General features: G+C 38.5%; 1 protein-coding gene across 5 annotated transcripts in view; it reads right to left on the reverse strand.

Moving 5' to 3' along the window:
• ARHGAP24 (Rho GTPase activating protein 24) overlaps positions 1-15,382 on the reverse strand; it is a 516,458-nt gene that overhangs the window by 55,886 nt on the left and 445,190 nt on the right. For 3 of the 5 annotated variants that reach the window (XM_025386128.1, XM_025386131.1, XM_025386129.1), the window contains one exon: positions 869-1,076. The exons of 1 other annotated variant lie outside the window; for it this stretch is intronic. In XM_025386128.1, coding sequence (XP_025241913.1) covers positions 869-1,076 — 208 coding nt within the window. Of the gene's footprint in view, positions 1-868; positions 1,077-12,214; positions 13,235-15,382 lie in introns of those variants that run through there. One more of the 5 variants, XM_025386130.1, reaches the window with a different exon arrangement.

Below are 15,382 nucleotides of genomic sequence, written 5' to 3' on the forward strand. Positions count from 1 at the left end.
AGTATTTATAATAATGAAAATGTCGTAATGTAAATGTCCAACAATATTGAAATAGTTATGAATAATATACCTGTAGAGTGAAATATTAGATATTTAAAAAGAGACTTACAGAAGTTGTTAATGATAAAATGTTAAATTAAAATATATTAGAATAAATGGATATTTTTCAACTATTATATATTTTTCAACTATATGGAAACATTTTTGGTATATAATGTTGATAATATTAAGATGAAATTTTACTTTTTCTACTAAGCTTTTAAAAAGTAAAGAGAAGAAGATAATTCACAAAATATTAGCCATGATTAACTCTTAATTTGTGGAGTTAGGAATGCTTTATATTTTCTTTTCTGGGGCTGCCATTATTCTTTTATTTTCACCATGCTGTACTTCTCCTTGTTTCCCTGTAAAACTATTCTAGATTAAAGTAGAGTTATATATTTAAAAATATAATGCTTTTGTTATTATTGAATACTTATTTTAAATTACATTGCAAATATTTCAATCTCTACTCATAATACTTTTATTGATCCTTAATGGAAAGAATTTAAAAAAATTAAGAGAGAAGAATCCTATTTTATAAGTTCACTTTTTCCAGTGCAAAAGTTTAATACAGTTTTACTTTAGTACCAAAGAAAAAGAACAAAAAAGAATGTTTTAAGATGGAAAGTATGGAAGAGAAAAATATCTAAGGTGCCAAATTTTTGACTTTGTAACTTAATAGAAACAATGCAAACTCCTGCAGGCAAATAATCTATGTTGCAAACTGTTGACACATCAATCAAGGTTATGCCTCCTCAGCTCACTGCATCCTGTCAGTTCAGTCTGAATTTCTCAGTAAAGATGGTTAGTAAAATTGTGACTCTACCTGTCAAATGATGGCTTCTCCCCACAGTCAAAGGCATCTTGGAGCTCCTTAACAAGATTAGCCTGGCCTGGCAGTCGAAAGAGTCCCTCTTCTTTCAGCCCCCTTTGTCGGATAAAGTCCACGCACTGCTCCACCAACATCGGAGCCAGACGGTTTCCGTATCTCTTCTCATAACGAACAGTATCCTCCAGTTTCTGTCCAAAAATGCCTAAAAAAGTAAAGGATCACAGTGAACTTGAAAAATTTATCTCTTCCTACTTTGTTGTTGTTGTTGTTTTAATTCAATATAACAGAAAAACAAAGATTGGAATGCTAGCAAGCACTTAACATTCAGTATTCCACATTATTATACAATCGAATTCATTATATACAATTCCTCAAATGGTATGAATTTACCTTATGCTGCTCCTTTCTTGTATTCTATGTTTAGCCCAAAACCAAAATAGAAATACAGAGTTTGAGATATCCATTTTGAAATAAGAAAAACTGTAATAAATGTAACTTGAGTTTGGGGTTTTCATTTTTTTTTTTCCCTTTTAGGAAAGAAATGGTATTCAATAGCTTAAAAGCAGAAATATGCTGCAGAAAATAGTCAAATTCTACCTTTATTACGGTTTTATATTTATGTCCAATTTGCACTTAAATCCTATTTCTTTTTTCCCCTTTTGTTTTTACTCAAGTTGTGATGCCATGACTGTAATCAAGGTGATAAAACCAGGAAAAGAAACCCTGAATTTTCTCACATACAAAATATTTCAGACACTGTTTGCATGTCTTAAACTATTAACTTATTTGAAAGTGAAAAATTGAAATTTACAAAGCAGAGCATACTAAAAATGGAGAGGTGGGCTCATAGTGACTTGCCCTAACAGGTAGGGTATTTTATCAAGTACATTGTTTAGAATTGGCAGTACATGGTGGCAGTAAAAAGCAGGCCAAGTTTTAGTTAGATTTATTAATGATTTTGCAATACTACAAACCATACATTCCTTGGTGTATACACCTGGGCCAAAAACAGCCACTATTTCATCCTCAGGACTTCACTAATTAAGAGATGATATTTTTGAAATATATTAATATTAGGTAGTAGCTTGGTAAAAATTACCAACCTATGAGAAAGGGGGGTAAAACAGCCAAAGCAAATGTGACTCCAATGTTCCCAGATGGAATGAATGTCATGAAATTATTGTAATGGTCTAAGGAGTTTCATAAAAGAGGAAGAAAAGTAAGTGGTGCATGTTGAAATTAGGTAAGACTTCAGAATGTGTGGGGAATTATTTAACAGCCATTAGGTTAAGGATTTGATCATACCAACAGATGCTTTGCCCCCCCACCTGTAACATAACGTCTTTATGGATTCATTAGTGCAAAACTGTCACATTTCAAGCAATAAAGAATTGTTACCGAAGAAAATATTCTTAGCTCAGGTAGAAACGATAACAGGAAACACAACTATTCTACAACTAGTATAAAATTTAGCACTAATGAAATACATATATTCCATTTAGGAAATAATGTTGAGTAACCTAATGTCAATATTCAAGTGTATAAAGCAGAATTAGAAATAGTGTTTTCTAAGGGCAGTAAAGATTAGAGCAGACAACAGGTCTAGTTAGCGAGGTTGGTAGACTTTAGAACAAATAGTTCCTTGATAATCGTGTATCAAACATTATTCACCAACTCCAACAGACACTGACATCCCCATTCTCCCTTGACATTTCCATTATAGAAGCTGGATAATTAAATACTTCTTCCACTTCCCTTGCAGAGGGGTGGTCACGTGCCACAGTCCTGGTCAATAAGTCTTCTTGTAGCCTTTAGGAAGACTTGCTCTTCTTGATGAAAAGGAAAAGCATTTGTAATTGTCAATCACTCCTTTTGCCTGTCTTCAACTTGGGCATGATACTGGCTCTTGTTATAGTCATCTTTTGTCCATTAGGCAACAATCACAAGGGAAAGGCTAAAAGATTAACAGACATGCTAAGGCTGAATTTATTGAACTACTGATCCAATACTGGCTGCACCTTTGTCCAGATAGCTTTTAATGTGAGAAAAACAAGCTGATGTGCGTTTTAGCCAGTTTTCTATTCCTTCAGCAAAACAAAATTCTAATCCATTCAATGGTAATAACAATTTTTGGAGATATTCTAGTGTTTTAATAATAAGGTTTACAAATTGGCTATGTTGGAGAATATAGACCCTTCCTGTGGAGAGCTTTGAAAACAAACGTCATGCTTATTTGCCTCTACTGTTTGAACTATATCCTGCCAAAATTAAGTAAATAGCCTTTTAGAAGACTTACAGATCATTTAAGAAAATAATATGTTGACATTTGGAAATAAATTTTATGTATGTGTGATTTTTTTTTTTTTTTACTTTGGATTTTTGCTTTGGATTGATAAATATATTACCTAAGGGTTCTCTCCAAATCCAACAGAAAATCTACTAAAGATGTTGCAATTCAATGACTCTGTGTGCTACAAACATGAACAAAACTTCCAAAATTCGGGTTTATACAGTAATGAAAAACAGTCAAACATTCTTTTCTCAAAGCTTTCAGGATTTTTTTTCTTTTCCCAACAACTCAAGGAAGCAATAAAGAAAGGGGTGTTTTGCTTTAGACGTGTATTTGGTTTCCTTTTTACTTTCTTGTGCATGCAGGTTTGCCTTTATAATAAAATAAGAATTTAAAACTATAGCAAGAAACTTAAATTCATTAAGTATTTATTATACTCTGAGTCCCTCACAATATTCTCTCATCTTTATAAGAAACACGTAAGGTAACTATCATTCTCTCTTTTTCACTCGGAAACTTTGGGCTCAGAGAGATGAAACAATCTGTCTAAGGTTAGTTACAGAGCACCAAGTGGCAGAATGGAAGTCCACATTCAGATTTATTTAGCTTTAAAATCTTTGCTCATTCCTGAATATCAGTCCTTTTCCTATTTATTTAATCACAATCATGAGTCCTCATTTTCTAGTAATTAAAAATATTAGTACATTCTACAACCGAGTAAAACCATGTACATTTTTTGTGCTTTTAAAAAGTGATAATAGCTAAGCTGTACTTACATATGCCAGGCACGTTACAAGCAGTTTACCTGCATTTCTCTCATTTAAAATTCATAACACCTTGTGAGGCAGGCACCACCATTTCTTGCACTTTAAGGAGGAGGCGCTTGAAGCACAGAAAGGTCAAGTAACTTGCCAAATGTCACACAGCAGTAAATGGTGGAGCTAAGGCTTGTTTGAGGCAGTGGGATATCAGAGCCACTCAGTGTCTATTACACAATACTGTGTAGTATGCACAATGGCTGAAAACAGCAATGGAGGAAGACACCTGCCATTTATTAGCTTTCTGACCTCAATTCCTCCCATCACATTAGGATCAATGATTTGTGCTGAGAAAATGTAAATTGGGAGTTGGGGGAGGTCAGGAAAAAAAAGAGAAGGAAAATACTCTGGAGCTTCAATGAGCATGCTGTCCCCCAAAGCAATTTCCTTTTTAAAAAGCTGATGCCTTTAATATAGCAGTATAATATGTAAAAAAGTTTTAAAGCATGTAGGCAACATGTATATATGGTTTAAAATTCCTGTCGGAAAATGAGTTTTCTGCTGTAGAACTGGTCTTGCAAAGAATGAGTAAAGAATTTTAATAGACGTATACTCCCCATTCTGTAGCACTGGAAATAGAGTGTGCCAAATATTTCTGGCTTAAAATGGTAGATGTAGGTTGCCCTTCTGCATAAGAATGTTCCTTGGGAGGAAAGCTATTGATGGGAAAAAATCATTAAAAAAAAACCAGATTTATTTAAAAATTTTCTTGAGGGAGCAGTGAAACTTCAAATTTTAAAATTAACACAAAAGCACAAAGGTCATGTGCTACCCCCAGCTAACAGCATGAAGAAAGGACACAGTGACTAGTAGATTATTAACAATACTCCCTGGGATGTGGGTCACGCCAACAGTTCCAGCCATGTCCACTTAAACTCCCAGCAAGTTTTCACACACTCTGACAAAACCGTCCCCAGTATTTGTGGGCGGCGATGAATATCATGCCTACCTCTCCTCCATGTGAAAGTACATTGATATGTCATAAAACATCACCCAGGATGTGACTTTTCACTGGATTGAGAAAGTAAATCACACAGGTGAATTGATTATACTGGTAGGTGGTTGTTTCCAGTGGAACAAGCAAGAGAGAAACTGCCACAGCCTTCAGGGTTTGAGAGGGTCCCCCTTTACATGTGATTTATAGACCCAATAGCTAGAGGCTGCCTGTGAAGTGAGTGACTGTGATGCTATAAATACATTCATATTTCATTCTTCCTGAAAATAAATAAGCAAAGATGAATCTAAACCTTCTTCGACTCTGTGCCCTGTAACTACATATTCTCTTTGCTCCTCAATTCCCAGTGAAGTATGTGACTCTGTCTCCTTTTCATCATTTTCGATCCACTTTCTAACTTTTGCAATTTGATATCTGACCCAGTTATAACAATAAAATGGCTTTTTCCACGGTCACCAATAACTTCCTAGTTGCCAAATCATTGACAGCCAAATTTGTTCTTTGTATTACTTCTTGTCTCCCTTTAAAACTGTCAGTCTCCTTCTTCTTCCTGACACTTCACATGTTACATGATTTTTGCCTCTCAATGCCCTTCTCAGTCTCTTTCTTGACTATGCTAACTACTACACTCTTTAATAGTTATCTGGGTTCTGTCCTCAGCTCCGTTTTTACTTAACCCGATACAGTTACTCTACTAGACTCCACTTAATTTCACTACATATTAATTATTTTCAGGTTTGTATCTCAATTTGGGCTATTGCTATAATTTCCAGCATTGGATTTCTGGGTGCCCAGTAGAACTCTCAATAGGGATAGCTCAAACATTTTCAAACTCAAAATTTCTAAAGCTGAATAAGTCATCTCTTTTTAAAAACCTGTTCTGTGTCCTTTAATCCTAATTTTGGTTATCAGTACATACAAGCTATTCCCCCAAAACATTGAAGTGCCATCTGAGAATCAACATACATTCCTCTTTCCTTCAAGCTACTCATTTAATCACCATGCTGATCGCCTCCAAGCTCCTTACCACTGCATTAGGTTAGATATTCAGTATTTCTTCTATGATTTTTTGAAGAGCCGAGTTCCCAAGCCAGCCAAGTGCTGCCATGGTGGACTTCATAATATTTCAATTGGATCATGCCACTCTTCTGCTTCACCTCTTCCAATGGTGTCCACCAGCCTGTCTTTGCAACCACATTCCTTTTTATGAAATAAAGTCCCCACAAGCTGATCTCAGCCTCTTCATCTTCCATTCAGTCAACAACGTTTAGGTGATATCCATTGTGTGCCAGGCACTGTGACATCTCCACTCTCATTTCTTTTGCTTCCTCACAAACAATACGCTCTCAAACTATGCTGAACTATGTATTGCTTGTCATGTCTTCATGCCTCCTTCTAGAAGGTAGGTCCTGCCTTTGTAAGTCAGCGTAGGAAACCTTATCCTGTAAGAGTCAACTCATACATCTCCTGTGTCAAGTCTTTACTGACATTCCATTGCCTCATCCCCAACCCTAGACACAAAGCTTGATATGTTTCTTTATTCCTTAATATTTTGCATGGAAATTATTTATTTAGATGCCTAACCTGTGCTGGACTAGTAAAAAGAGGAGTTTACTTTTACATTTATTATAATGGAATAATTGTTTTACATTTACATTTATTATTATTAAGTATAAGAAAGCAGTTACATACTGTATATCTATCCTATGAGCTTCGGAGAGGTTTAGGCAAGGTGCCACAGACACAAGGACCACACTGGGATTGGTCCCAGGTGTAAAGGACTCCGAAGCTTTAATTCTATTTTACCATAGTCAAGGCCTTTTGTTTATGTCCCTGGAACTTATCAAGATGGGTGACACACAGATGCCCCATAAACATTTATGGAATAAATGCATGCATGGAAACAAAACACTTTACCTCCCCAATAATAGAAAATAAATGAGTAATTTCAATGTCAAATGAAACTCATTGATAATTCTTGAGTTGTGCCATTAATTTTGGGTTCCTTATCCTTTCTTGTCTATAGATCACATACTCAGCCACAATGGGAATTTGCCTTGACTTATCCTCTGCTTACTGCAACTCTGCTAGCAGGATAAATCCTGGTATCACCAGGATGGCAAGAATTTTCCATTAAAATGAATATTCGCCCATAGTAAATGGGAAAATCAAAGTAAAATACATCTATTTTAGTACAGAACTAAGAAACAAAGACAGGCAAAGCTTACTTCACTCTGTCACCAACTTTCTAAGTAGCCACAAAATATTATATAGATAGAAAGCCTTTACTCCAAGGAGCTCAAGGTCTATCATAACCAGTGAATGTTGGTAGAACCTTTACCCTTTTCAAGGTCAGAGAGGGGAAGGAAGGAAAATAATAAAGGCCAGGAAAGATTAAGAAAGTGTTAGAAGGTGTACATAGCGACCCAGTGGACTAGGTCTTTGACCAGTGGAGTAATTATAGACACTAGGTTCCAAGTCAGGCAAGTTGCATGTATTTCTTTATTTGGCAATCACAGACATCCTACAAGGGGGTGCCTTTTCTACAAACCAGGAAACAGACTTGAAGATGGTAGGTGACCTGTCTAAGATCACACATCTAGAAAGTGGCAGATTTGGGATATAAACACAGCTCCATATGATTCCAAAAGTCTTTCATTTTTCACTATGTTATATTAATTCAATTCAAACATAATTTTTCCAAGGCATTCTCACCATTATCTTAGTATCACATAGGAGAAAATGTCTTTTTGTAACTTTCAAAGACCAAACCTGATTTCCTTTAGTTTATGTGAATCACTGGGTTTCCACAAGAGCCTGTGGTCAGCCTTTTGTTCAGGGGCACCTCCAATTTAATAGCTAATTTGGTGTATTGCTTATCACAAAGTAATTATTTATGTTTTGTTATTCCCAAGGAGTCTGTGAATTCATAGATTTGAGACAACCTGTTTACCTTCTCATTCCCAGCACCACTTGGTAGAGGCTCCATAAAACATCGATATATGAATTAATGAGCTAGTCATTTATACATGTTTTAAAATTATATAGATTTGGATAGTGGTATTTTGTTGGACAAATCCATTTTCATAAATGTGATTATAACATATATAACATACAATACATTTTAAAGAGGATGTTGGTCTTGTCCACCACCACTGTAAAGACATTCTATTGCCTATGGACTCGTGGGAATAGATAGATAGTAACACTGCACTTCACTGGTTTATAATCAATCTTGAATCCCTGATTGAACAGATCTATTGCCATTCTCCACTTTGGGAATAAATATGTGTGTGTGTGCATGTGTGTATACTACAAATGTGTATAAAGCACCTCAAAGTGGCTATGAGGATACAGTGGCCAAGAATCAGCATATGTAAAATATAAGAGCTGTAGGCTGGGTGCAGTGGCTTGCACCTATAATCCCAGCACTTTGGGAGGCCAAGGTGGGAGGATTACTTGAGGTCAGGAGTTTGAGACCAACCTGGCCAACGTGATGAAATCCCATCTCTACTAAAAATACAAAAATTAGCTTGGTATGGTGGTGGGTGCCTGTAATCCCAGCTACTCAGGAGGCTGAGCTAGGAGAATCACTTGAACCCAGGAGGTGAAGGTTGCAGTGAACTGAGACTGCACCTCTGCACTCCAGCCTTGATGACAGAATGAGACTCCATCTCAAAACAAACAAACAAATAAATACAAATAAAATAAAACATAAGAGCTATAGAGTTAGGAGCATATAATTGTTAAACAGAGAAAGCTTGCTGAAGAAATTAGAGCCAGTGATGCCTTGAAGAGAGCATAAAGTTGGGACAGACAATGGGGAAGAAAGCATCACAGTGGAGGAAACAAAGTGAAGAAACATGAAGAAGTGGTGTAGGACATGTGTTTAGGAGAAAGGATGAAACAGTCTGGGGAATTAGGGGGCTTATACTCCAGGGGATTGTTAGAATTTGTCGGAGGGCCTTTATAGTTACTTGAAATAGGACTTCCTCCTGTGAGCAATAGGGGATCATAAAAATCTTTTGAGCTGTGGAAAGTTGCTTGACAGCACTGTTCTAGAAATACAGATAGGGAAATGCTTCACAAGATGGCCTGTGTGTTGTAGGAATTTGTGAAGAGTGCTGGGGGTGCACAGAGGTGAGGATGAATGCTGTCTTGAAAAGCCACTAGGTTAAAGTAAGTTGTATACATGGAGCAATAAAGGCACAAAGAGCGAAGGTGGTGGAAATGGAAACTGAGCTGGAAGGACATAAAGAAGAAACTATGGTACATGATCACCAAGCGTTTGCTGTGTAGGAAAAGCCACTGAGGACCTGATGATCACTTATCTCCAAGAAAGGAGCAGTTCATGAAAAAATCAAGATAGAGTCGGACTTTAAAAATCTAATTTAGCATCCTGGGATCACAACAATCAAGGAATCTAGCCTCTTATGACTAGACCCAAGTGCTCAGACCCTGGTGTTATACATTCCCAGGTAATCAAAGGATTGGTTATACTGCCAATAGTCTTGTTATAGAGGGAAAGAAAAATTGTAGTTTCAAAATCAACAGGGTAAAAAATTCACTTATAATCTTTATCTCAACGGAACGTAAATTCAAAGCACCACAATCCCCACTTTCCTGCCTAATAGATGTTTCTTGGTTCCTGGATTTTTCAAACCACTGGGAAATCATTTTCAGTGACCTTAATTAGTACCCAAAGAGTGAGAGATGAAAGGGTAGCAAAGAACAGAAGAGGTCTGGAAGAGAAAGGTGCTCTGAGAGGTGAGTTTCAGCTTGCACAACATGCAAGCTCTAATGTAACCAGGCCTCTGGAAAATTTTACTCAACTCCACACTTTATCCTGACAGCATTTCTAAAACCACTAGAAATGCAGCATGTCACCTCTGCTGTTGGCCTACTTTTGACAACAGTAAAAAAAAAAAAGAAAAGAAAAAAAGAAAAAACAAAACAAAACATGTTTTACATGTGGATCAGGAAAAGTAGCCACGTCAACATTTTTTTTTTTTTTTTTAACCTCTGGGCATTTTTCCTGGCTTCAAACATTCTTCTTGTTGTGTTCCTTAAAATGACTTAAGCTGATTCTCTCGGACAGGTTTGGGAGAGGAACGCAGAAATCCAGGCCACTTCTTGAAACACTTGAGTACCCAGGAAATTAAATAAAGCACAAAAGAACACAATCTTCTTAAGGTGGCATGGTTTTAGGAACCCAGAACTGAGAGACGAGTTCATTCTTTTCAAGGTCAGACCTTCAATAAAGATGTAAAACCCCTGTGCGTCATGCTGCTGCTGCCCTGAGTGATGAGTGCAGCAGAGCAAGGTGGCGGCGGGCTGGGGCTGCAGCAGCTGAGCGCCTGTGCTCCCAGGGCCCCACTGCAGAACTGTGGACACGCAGCCCTTGAACAGAGAGAGCCTGGAATGCAGCGGGCTCCAGAGAATGCAAAGGAAGCGTAAAACCGCTGAATGCTTCCTGCACCTCCTCTCCTTTCTCCTTTCGACAGAAAGCAGAATACAGCTTTGTAAATAAAAAAACTCTTCATCCTGGTTCAAATGCTGGACATTCCCCAAACTGCTAAGGCTTTGCAGAGAAAAGGACAGCCTTTAAAAGTAGCCCCCCAGGAGAGGATAGATGGAAGCTGTGCCCTACTCGGTGTTGGCCATTTGCCAGTCCATGGGAATGTTGTTCCCAGGCACTGCCTTCCCCGCTTGGTATTTAAGGAGAAAGGGAGGAAGGCATCAGGAACAGCAGTGTGTTCACACGGATTCTATGGGAGACGGAAAGGTGGCAAAGGCCAAAAAAAAAAAAAAAAAAAAAAAGTCATTTAAAGATACATTAATAATCCTCCAAACATCTCATGTTACAAATGAACAGCAGTAACCCCGAAAAGTTGTGTTTGGATAGAACCAGTTTAGTTTCTGATGGGCTGGGGAACTGAAAGAGGAAACTATCTTTTAAGCAATTAGTCCCTGAGCCTTTAAAAATTTCTGTCATTGTTAATTTCTCTATCAATGATGCAATCCTATGGTATTCAGAAAATCCCTGTAGACCTATAAAAATATGAGACATGCATCTCTCATTTAATTATCTTTGTGGATGAGATAGGAATGTAAATTAACACCTGAATTCCTTGCTGATAATATATGACAGTGATTGTTGCCATGTCTTAGGTACGCAAAGGAAAACACTCTGCAGGAACAATAGTTTCCTTAAAAAAAAAGTTTCCACCATATTTTGTAATTTTGATTTTTCTTATTTTTGTTTTACTTTTTGTTAGTTACTAAGTAGGGAAGATTAACTAATGGGTGGCAAATCAAAAAAAGGGTGTGAGGGAGAAAAACAACCCTAGATGTCATTCAATTCAGGGCCTCACTAAATTATTAGCTTACTGTACATGTCATTAACATTATAATTACTTAGTTTCTATTTAAACAGCCATTCCACTTAATTATCCTCATCTTAAAGCAAAAAGATGTTTTTAAATATTTTGATCCATAAGCCTTTCCTGAAAACATTTTATTTTACCTATTTTATATTCTCTAATTCCCCTAAAGTAAGTCAATTCAGAAATGTCTTCGTTTCTTTTATTGATCGTAAGTTGTTCTATGTTCCCACCCCTGTTCCTGACAGTTCTTATCTTTGCCCTCTCCCAGTGCCACCTTGCAATATATTTGAAAAGTCAGGGTGACTCCTATTCCCAGCAAATATTCATCAATATGGTTGAAAGCCTCTTGAAAATGGGTCAGCCCGGATAATTCGATTATTAAATTTTTCTCAACAGAGGAGGTGAGGCAAGCACAGGCAGTCAGAATCAAAACCAGATAATTCTATTATCAAATTTTTCTCAACAGGGGAGGTGAGGCAAGTACAGACAGCCAGAATCAAAACCAAGGTGACGGGAACACAGCACAGGGATTTGCGAGGGCTCTGTTTTGAGGGGTCAGAACGTGGTTGCTTGATTGGGGTGTAGGAAGGGCCCAAGATCACTCTGGTCCCTCCTCTGAGGACGGTCAGCCCAGCTTGCTTAGGACCCTGTCAGTCAAGGTGATCCCCATAGGATCACTATTCTTTAAGCCCCACCTACCCCACCTATTCACAGACAATAATACACAGATTTAAATGAACCTCAGAAAATAAGTATAGACAAGCAAGGACACACACACAAATCACTCTTGTACAGTCCTAAGCTCTTGGTTTCCAAACTCCCATTTTATCTGAGCATAAACAGACTATTATTTGTATTTATAAAAAGGACATGATCATATCATCTACCTACCTTTCCGAAAACTAAAACACCGTTTGATTCTTCTGTACGTAGTTTTAGGGATGAAAGGAGTTGAGGCTAAGGCACCAGCGGGGCGCCCCCCAGAATTCCGGTCTTCAGGCATCATACAGGCCCGAAGTTCTGAACCCGGTTTTGGCTTCCTTTAAAACCTGCCTCTGAGCGAAACCCCACAGTCACTCCTCATGCTTGTTTATTTGTTATTTTTGAAGTGCTGATTCCTAGAACTTGAAGGTTTTGATCATCCAGGTCCTGGCTTAGGGATAAGTTACCACCTCTCATTTATTCCTTTTTAGCAAAAATACTTCCTTTTCTCTTGCCTAATCCAGGGAGTTTTTAAGGGTTGTTTTTTTTTTTTTTAAGTTTCTGCAGACATTCCAAAATGTCACAGGAAAAGAACTGCAGCAAGCAAGCTACCATTCTCATTCAAACAGCAGGAATTGGTTTTTGTATTTTTTTGTTTTTATTAAGAACTGTCTTCTCAGCTGGACTGAGATTCCTCTGGAAAGGTCAGCAAATAGCCCTGTGCAAGAGGAAAGAGGAACAATGACAAAAAGGCCCCTGAGGAAAATTTCAGGACTGTCCTTGCTGGCTCCTTTCATCTGAGCAAGAGGGGAGGAAAATAATGGCACCTTCTCCAGAAAGCATTTCAGTGCATGATAGATTTCTTTCAAAGGACTCCCCTGCTCCTTTTATAGCACCCCTCATCCTTTGATGCTCTCTGCAGGCTTCTCCCCTTTCCTTTCTGTCTTCAAACTCCTGAGGGAATCACCACGTCAGAACAGTCGAGTGCCCATTCCAAGAGGCTCCTTGGATCTGCAGGGGGAGGCAGCTTTGCAGGGAGCGTCTCCTCCCCCTCCTCCTGCTCCATCTCCCCTTTTCTCAATGAGAGCTGGGAGGGAGCTGGCAGGGCTGTGGTGGCTCCTCACCAAGGCTGTGTGGCTGCGGCTGCTTCCAGTGCCCGCCGGTCACATGCAGCAGGTGCAGTCACAACAGGATGAGGGGAGGAGGGAGAATGCCACGCTGCGGTGTGAACCCCTTTCTTTTTCTTTTGACTTTGTGTTGACTTCCCAGCTCTTGTCTTGTGTGACACTTTTACAGCTGGCTGGCTCAGCCCCTCCAGAAATCACAGGGCACCAAACCAACCCCCAGGGGGTAAACTTTTTGCCCCTTCATACCTGCATTTATTCTCTTCCCATACAAGTTTTACTTTTCTTTCCAAATCATTTGTAAGTGAATTCATTTGTGAGCACTGATTTAACATGCATACCCTGAAAACGTATTTATGCATGTGTATGTGTATGTCCCTAAAACAGAAAAGTATTTGAAGTCCAGTGGCAAAGAGTCTGTGGGTAAAGCTGCAAACACATCAACACATATTTGTGTGGGTGTATTTACACACACATATATATTTCTCCAGGCATAGTTTGCAAACCAATTCTGTTTTCAACATTCGTCCATGCTCTTGCACATACCTTCTGCACCCCAGCCCCCATGTCCACCAAGCCTCTCAGTCCTACTCACTGAACAATTTACTTGCTGGGTTAATCATTCATCCACCTGGCTGTTCCATGAACTGATTTGGATGTTAGTGCCTTAACCCCAGCTGACCCCCAAGGCCACTGTGTTCCTTCCCAGACATTCGGCAGAAGCTTTACAAGACCATGAGGAGTGTTAAAAAGGTTCTTCCATTAAAAACATCATTACTCTGACTAGCATGACCATGTAGGTAATCTTTTGTCATTGAAAGGATTATTATTATTTAGTTCTGCCCTGTTGTTCAAATGGTATTTTACCTTCTGTGTCACAGCACACTGCTAAGAAAATAAAGAACCACAAAGTGTAATTCAGCACCACCAAGAGAAACAGTGCTGCCCTTCAAGCACTTCAGCCAACAGAAAAATCCACTGACCTGAGCACTGATCTACAAAGAACTCCTGTAATCACAGGATTTTGGAGCTGGGAAGTGAAAGCATTTTTTTCTTCTAATTTTCTTATTTCACAAGTGAGTAAAACCAAAGGTAAGGGAAGTAAAACTACACATCCAAAATTGTGCACTTGGTCTGTGGCTAAGCAAGAACACGTTACCTCTTAATTAACCTCTGTTTGCCTACATGCCAATTGTTCATCGTAAGGATTATTAACAAATAGTATTCTTATTGCCTTGCTGGGTCTCTGAATCAACTCTTTTCATTAGGAGGCAGAAATATACGGGAAAGATCTGATTTTAGTAGTAGCTAACAATCAGAGCTAACAATCAGTAGCTAAGCAATCAGAGCTACAAGAACTATTGGGCTGGACGCGATGGCTCACACCTGTAATCCCAGCACTCTGGGAGGCTGAGGCGGGTGGGTCACCTAAGGTCAGGAGGTTGAGACCAGCCTGGTCAACATGGTGAAACCCCATCGCCACTAAAAATACAAAAAAATTAGCTGGGTGTGGTGGCAGGCGACTGTAATATCAGCTACTGGGGAGGCTGAGGCAGGAAAATCACTGGAACCAGGGAGGCAGAGGTTGCAGTGAACTGAGATTGTGCCATTGCACTCCAGCATGGGCAACAGAAGGAGACTTCATCTTAAAACAAACAAACAAACAAACAAACAAAAAACGAAAAACAAAATCACTATTAATGAATTATCACTCTCCTCAGATCTCAGATTCTAGACTAGACACTTTCATAAAAATTGCCTCAAAAACAATTGAACAGAAACCCAATATAAAAATAAACAAGGAAGGAAGGGAGGTAAGAAGGGAAGGAGGAGGAAGGAAGGAAGGAAGGAAGGAAGGAAGGAAGGAAGGAAGGAAGGAAGGAAGAAAGGCAGGCAGGCAGGCAGGCAGGCATATCCAAATTGCCAATATTAGCTACTCTTGCACTTTGGGTCAGTTATTAAGTAAAACAAAGTTTTCTTGAACACAAGCACTGTGATACTGTGACAGTCGATCTGATCACTGAGATGGCTATTAATGGGCAGCAGGTAGTGTGTGCAGCGTGAATGTACTGAACAATTGGACGATTCACATCCTGGGAAGGACAGCATGAGATTGCATCATGCTACTAAAAACAACGTGCGACTTAAATCTTATGAATTGTTTATTTCTGGAATTTTCCATTTAATATTTTCAGACTGCAGTTGACCAGTGGCAACTGAAACCATGGATAAA

Source organism: Theropithecus gelada, chromosome 5 (genome assembly GCF_003255815.1).
Source record: "Theropithecus gelada isolate Dixy chromosome 5, Tgel_1.0, whole genome shotgun sequence".
Classification (NCBI taxonomy): domain Eukaryota; kingdom Metazoa; phylum Chordata; class Mammalia; order Primates; family Cercopithecidae; genus Theropithecus; species Theropithecus gelada.